This window comes from Mesoplodon densirostris, chromosome 15 (genome assembly GCF_025265405.1).
Source record: "Mesoplodon densirostris isolate mMesDen1 chromosome 15, mMesDen1 primary haplotype, whole genome shotgun sequence".
Lineage (NCBI taxonomy): Eukaryota > Metazoa > Chordata > Mammalia > Artiodactyla > Ziphiidae > Mesoplodon > Mesoplodon densirostris.
In genome coordinates this window covers 43706652-43713983 of record NC_082675.1, presented here as the reverse complement: position 1 = coordinate 43713983, position 7332 = coordinate 43706652, and the positions used below count along the sequence as shown (strand labels likewise).

The 7332-nt window shown below is 39.4% G+C and overlaps 1 protein-coding gene across 1 annotated transcript in view; it reads left to right on the top strand.

Moving 5' to 3' along the window:
* Positions 1-1681: 1681 nt before the first annotated feature.
* The window catches only part of CHST9 (carbohydrate sulfotransferase 9), a 200621-nt gene continuing 194970 nt past the window's right edge, over positions 1682-7332 (top strand). The window contains 1 exon segment of the mRNA XM_060119363.1: positions 1682-1802. Within this exon segment, the coding sequence (XP_059975346.1) occupies positions 1682-1802 (121 nt within the window).

Sequence of the window (7332 nt, the reverse complement as noted above, 5' to 3'; positions counted from 1 at the left end):
TATTTATAATAGGTCTTTTCACTGTTGTTTTGCATAAATACTTTTACCCATTTGGTGGATTTCTTTTTTCTAATCACGAGATCATGCTGCCACATCCACATCTAATTCTGACCTCATAGGTTACCTTTGAAGCCCGACATCTGCGTGAACATTGATTTTGCCAAGTATAGCTAAATATTATCCTTTCACCAGCCTAGCAATCTCCCACAGCATTTTTAAACTTTTACCTGGCACCTCACCAAACACCTCTTAAAAAGGCTAAATCCATATTCTTTCAGAAGTTTTTGAGGCATCTTTGAAGAGAAAGGAGAGAGAATTTTTAGACACAGCAGTGTATGTAATGTCCTCGCAGTGAGAAACCATTTATTCAGCTCATCCCAAGGCGGGGGGTGTGGTCCGTGGCCAAGGAACAGAGCTAAGGTCTTTGACCAGCCTTAGACACAAAGCCATGACCTTGGCCTCATTAGCTGGGCTGCTAACTATGTGAGCTCACCATGCAACCTACTGCATATTTGCACGGCTGTTCATAGGGAGCAGGGTTTCTTAATTTGGGTTGCAGTAAGTGTCCGTAAACATACTGATTTTTTTTTTTTTTTTTTTTTTTTTTTTTTTTTTGCGTTACACGGGCCTCTCACTGTTGTGGCCTCTCCCGTTGCGGAACACAGACTCCGGACGTGCAGGCTCAGCGGCCATGGCTCACGGGCCCAGCCGCTCCGTGGCATGTGAGATCTTCCCGGATCAGGGCACGAACCCGTGTCCCCTGCATCGGCAGGCAGACTCTCAACCACTGCGCCACCAGGGAAGCCCAACATACTAATTTTTGACGCTAGATTTTCTGTGTGTTTATATTTTTCTAAGGAGAGGGTTTATATTTTCATCAAATTCTCAAAAGTGGATAGAGCTTAAAAAAAATGTAAGGTTAGGATTCCACTAAATGAGATCATTCTAAAACAATGTCATTTCAATATTTCTTTAAGTAAAGTAACCTTTTATTACTGAGGTAGATTTCTGTAATCCAACGTAGATTTCTCTACTCCATGTTATTGTGGGAGAGGCCCTTGAACTCTGACCTTTTCATTATTTATCCTTTTGTGCCTTTGAGGGAATTTAAGTGTACTCTTTAAGTTGGAGAAACCTACCACTTTTCAAGGAGAGGGAAATGAGAGATTGAACCCTTCATTTTTGAATTTTTGTATATTTTTAAGACATGAAGTGGTGTTTCCCCCCTTTATCTACAAACATGTTTTTCAAAATCCCTTCCTTAACAGTCTATTCTGAGAGTCTTCTTTCCCCTCAAAACCATTCTAAGATAACTTGAACCTGACTTTACGATATAGGAGAGCTGAAGTCTGGGATGCTTCCCCTAATTAAATGTTAGACTGTTACTTATTAACTGTAGGATAGCACATTCCTTAGGTAAGATAAAGGTAACAATAGAAAATTGCCATTCTAGGGCCATCAACTGCAATCTCTTCTGTCTTCAGTGTTAAAGTTCATGTAAATCCTCAGTATTGTTGATAGACTGTATATCTGTACCATATTTGGGAAGAAATGTTATCAGCAAGGTACAATGTGGATTTTTAAAAAATTCTAGGTTACTTCACCGAACGAGCACTTAAGAAGAAAAGAAAGGATTGAAACTCTGTGGAAAACCAAACTATGTGGTCTTCAGAAATGAGAGATGCAGCCATCTGAAATGGTCATGAACCCCAAACAAGTCTTCCTCTCAGTGCTGATATTTGGAGTAGCAGGGCTACTCCTCTTGATGTATTTGCAAGTCTGGATTGAAGAACAACACACAGGTAACACCTCAACTTGTTTTTCCTATTTTTAATTATAATGGTCATTTTCACTTAAATGAGCTATGGTGTTTATAGATATATACAAAGTCACAATATTTCCAACAACACAGAGCATTAGACACAAAATAAAACCTCCAGCTCCCCAGAGAAAAGATGGTTATACATTTCTGGGGAGCATTTGCTTGGTCCCTTGGGACCACTCTTGGAATTTTTGTTACCGTGGCCAAGTGGCTCATTAGCCTTTTGGCTCAGCAAAGACTGCTTGTAGAGAATTTGTCTACTCATTTATCCGACCTTTGATGTGTCTACTAAGCATTGAGCACAAGTCTAAAGAGAGCTGAATATACAGCAAACTCTCTCTTTTAATTCCTTTTTAATTTTTGTGTTGATACTCCAGTTGGTGTAGAAATTCTTTCATACCTTTAATATAAAGCAAGAGTTAGCAAACCTTTTCAGTAAAAAAATAGAAAATATGTTAGCCTTTGCAGGCCATGTCGTCTCTATCACAGCTATTCAACTCTGCCAACGGATCAGAGAAGCAGCCAAAGATTATTATGTAAACAAATGAATCAGGGTGTGTTCCAATAAAAGTGTTATTTACAAAAACAGCTGGTAGGCCAGCTTTGGTCCACTGGTTGCTGCCTACTCTACTTATCTTGTATACTCATCATTCAGTTCGTAATTGCTGTCTGTTGGAGGCACTCAATTACTGTTAAAATGGATTATGTTTATCATGATGCAAGGAAATGTTTTAGAGCATCATAGAAACATATACACATAGGTGTTGTGAAATTTGGTTGTTTTCTGTTAGTAGAAATAGCCTATGGCTTATGACTGTTAAGAAAAATAAAATAAAAATAGAACTATTCCTTAATTGTTTTCAACTGTGGCCCATTTTAAAATTATTCTAGATATAAAGCGCTTAAGAATCTACACTGAATGGACTTGAGGACACAGGGAGGGGGAAGGGTAAGCTGGGACGAAGTGAGAGAGTGGCATGGACATATATACACTACCAAATGTAAAATAGATAGCTAGTGGGAAGTAACTGCATAGCACAGGGAGATCATCTCGGTGCTTTGTGACCACCTAGAGGGGTGGAATAGGGAGGGTGGGAGGGAGACGCAAGAGGGAGGAGATATGGGGATATATGTGTATGTATAGTTGATTCACTTTGTTATAAAGCAGAAACTAGCACACCATTGTGAAGCAATTATACTCCAATAAAGATGTTTAAAAAAAAAAAAAAAAGAATCTACCCTGAGAGATAATTCCATACTAAGTCTTAAATAATGATGATTTAAAAAGTTGTTTCCATTTTTAAATTCCTATCCTTGGTTTAGCCTCATAGACACTTTGGAATTATTTAATTTATATGGTAACTCTTGTGAAAAGAATTTGCATATAATTATTTTCTAGAGAGTATGTAACATATTGTCCAAACTTATTCTTAATTCCCATTACAGTTTATAGAAACTATAATATTTTCTGTTTTCTATATTACTGCAATATTTTATCATACTAACTGATAATATTGAATGAGACCATCTGTGATAAAATAAATAGGCTGATTCCTTTTGCAATATAATTCCTAGCATAGATCTTGTCACATAGCCTTCAGTAGGTGTTTGTTGAATGAGTGAATAGATGAAAAACTCACTGTAGACTATAGACTGGAACGCGGCAAAGAATGAAGAATCAAAGAGATCTCATTATTGGGAGGTTTGTTAACATCATAGTCTCATAATAGATTTCCCAAGAAAAGTATCACAACAAAGCTCCAATACATAAAAGAAAATATATTCCTATATACAGACTAATGGAGAAATGTGATTTAGTCTGCCAGTAAGAAACTACATGACTTCTGAGGAAACAGCCAAGTCATATGATAACCTGACATATACAATACAATTTACAAAATGTGTCCACAAACATCAGTAGCTACAATTGATCGAAAGCTTACTAAGTGCCAAATGTTTACATGTATTTTCTCTTACCCTGTAGACATCTCACTGGATGTGCTATTCTAAGTTTGTAGATGAGGAAACCAAGGCTCAGGTGGATGAGGAAGTTAGACAAGGCCCCACATGAGTGGGCTGAGGTACGGAGGGAAAGCTAGGATTCAAACCCAGGTTGTATGTCTCTGAAGTTCATGCCTCTACCCTATGTATTGCTTCTATGAGGGGGAAAAGGTGGATATTATTACCCCCTAGAGCACACATGAAGCAACTGATTAAACTGAAACTTTAAGTGACTTGCCAAAAGATACAAAGCTAAGCATTTTCAAAGTATGATCCATGCCCAGGTTCTCCTATGCCTCGTGAGCCCTGAGAGAGCCTCCTAACCAAAAAAGGCAGATAAGATAAACATATATGATACATGCTGTAGCATCAGTACAGACATTTTAAAATCACTGACTTGGTAAACCTAAGCTATGTTTACAAGTTCATAAATGTATAATCTCTTCTGCAAGTTGGATTCTTTTTTTTCTAATTTTTATTTTTCTTAATTGAGTTCATAGGTTTTCCAAGTTGGGAAATTATTTTCCTCAGTGAATATGGGCTGGTAAAACATTTACCATTTATTCTCTTAATTTTTGTGATTTGCTAGAAGTACTTTCTCTGATTCTCAATATGTCCTAAATGAATTATGTAATATTTCACAATCTACTCACGACAGTGAGTATAAACGTTAGAACCAGGATTCCTTTAGATAACTATTTTACTGAAGAAACATTTTATTATTCTTCAATAAGACTTCATCTGGAGTTTTGCCTTATACTAGGCTGGTGTCCTAGGTTGTAATTCTGTAGTTTTCTAGGTAGACAGGTCCCTATGTATTTTATATGTGTTTCACATAACATCAGGCATTTTAAAAATAAATTTATTTATTTAGTTATTTATTTATTCTTTTGGCTGCGTTGGGTCTTCATTTCTGTGCGAGGGCTTTCTCTAGTTGCGTCGAGTGGGGGCCACTCTTCATCACTGTGCGCGGGCCTCTCACTGCCGCAGCCTCTCTTGCTGCGGAGCACAGGCTCCAGACACGCAGGCTCAGTAGCCGTGGCTCACAGGCCCAGTTGCTACGCGGCATGTGGGACCTTCCCAGACCAGGGCTCGAACCTGTGTCCCCTGCATTGGCAGGCAGATTCTCAACCACTGCGCCACCAGGGAAGCCCAACATCAGGCATTTTTAAAGGCGGTCTCTTTAAATCAGAAAATATCTGAATGTATGCTTTGATGTTAAGTTAAAAATTGGAAAATCTGAGTTTTGGACACTTTAAAACTGTCACTCACAGAACTCTGAAAGATGTTTTGGTTCCAGAGATCCTCTGTAAGTGGAGCAGATTTTAAAGCTTTGGATGGTTTGATCTCATATACATTTCAGTTGTACGTAAGAACTCTTAGGTTCTTTTCATACCTTTTTTCTTTGGAGGTTTTAAAATTCAGTAAGATACAGATTGTTTTCTATACTTCCCTAGTTTTCCTGGGCTTCTTCTTATTAAAATAAAATGCTTTAGGATTACAAAAAAAAGTCTTAAATATGCTCCGATGTGCTAGTAAAAGATTATGAATAGACAAGACCTTTTTGGAGGCAAAGAGGAATAATGTGTCACAGAGAAATGAAATTCTATCCAATTATAAAACAGTTTCATATGAGCATCCATTTCAATACCATCATCAATTAAATTATGCCTTTCTCTGCTAATTTTCAGTATGTGGTTGTATTATTATGAACTTTATTTTGTACATTTATTTTCCCTAGTTGTTAGGAGTGCAAGTTTTACATTCAGAGGAAACTTGAAAATCTCAGATCTCCTTGTTAACTCTGGACAAATCACTTAGCCTCTCTAAGCCTCGATTTTCTCATCTGTAAAATGGGGATAATAATGTTTTCCATATAGGGTTGCAGTGAGGATCAAAGGAGACAATGCCTGCAAAGCACTTAGCATGGTGCCTGGCAAGCAGTAGTGCCCAATAAATGTGAGCTGTTATTATGATCCTGGAAATGATGCAGAGCATCTGCAGACTTGCTTTTTCTGAGTTATCCCAGTTAAGACTCAGCCACAATTCAGGAAAACAACCCCAAGCTTGTGCCTTGACTGATTAAGAGGAAAAAAGAAAAAAAGAAGGCTCAGTTCCAGCTCTGGTTAAAATAGTTGGGAGACTCTAACTGGCACAGAGCCATCGTGTTTCACAATGTAGACACTGGACAGGGAGAGATGGGATTGAGTGGCAGAGAGGAGAATTCGGGCCCAGGACGCTCTCAGGTCTGTACAGGCTGCCCAAGGTCAGGGTACTCATTCATTCAACAGCGTTTATTGAAGACCTAACAATCGGAGGTGCCAACAGAGAACCAGATATAACCCCTGTTCTCAAGGAGACTATAGTCTCATGGATTGTAAGGGAGAAAATGGTCTTGAGTCCAGGCCAAGGCTTTGGTACAAAAGGACAGTCCATTGTGACAGGAAGGAAATAAGCCCTTCTTTATGAGGTAAAGTAATGAATCAAGACCAGGAGAAAGAGCCCAATCAGTTGTCAGTAATGGGACTGCTGACCAGATAAAAGTGTTAAAAGGAGCGGCATAGGGGTGGGGGCAGGGGCAGCAGATGCAGAGGACCAGATCCAAGCAGAACAGGTACCTGTCTGGGGAAGATGCAGTAATGAGGAGGGCCATCTCAGGATAAATCACAGCACTGGCTCATTTTTTTCCCCAGCTCCTGTTGAAATTTGCAATTCGGTGCTCTTTCTCTAGGTAGACTGCTACTGCTAAACAGAACAAATACCAGAAGGTGTGGTACATAATTGTTCTGTATATGCAATAAGACAGGGTGAAGACCCTGTCACAACAGAGTTAGAATCTCAGCTTTAGAAAAAAATTTAAAGATTATCTTGTACACCACCTTTTTTAAAAATATATAAATCCAATGACATCACTCCCCTGTTTAAAACTTTTCCGTGATAGCTCATTCCCTTTAGCAAAATCTTCTCCCTGGGCCCACGAAGCTGTGGGTGGAGCCGCCTCCTGCCCCAGAGCCTCCCCTTCATTCCCTTGCCAGTGTTCCCAGCTTTACCTCGATTTTTCTACCAAACTAAGCCCTGGGCTAACTCAGCGCTCTCACAGTCTCAGAAGGTGGGATGCTCTTCCAGCTGTCACCTGTCAGGGCTTAGCTCAAATGTCACCTACTTTGATCACCCCACGATCCATCCGTCACCCTCTCCCACCATCTTATTTATTTCTGTTGGAGAAATGGTCATAATTAGCAATTGCCTTGTTTAATTATCTGTTGATTTACTTATTAATTGTCTGTATCCGTTAACTGTTTTGCAACCTCCACGAGGACAGAGATCTTGTCTGTTTCACTTATCGAAGTGTCCTCGTTCCACAGCATGGAACATGTATTTGGTAGGTGCTCAATAGTATTGTCGGACAGGTGCATAAAGAATGCCTCCGGGGCTTCCCTGGTGGCGCAGTGGTTGAGAGTCCCCCTGCTGATGCAGGGGACACGGGTTCGTGCCCCGATCCGGGAAGA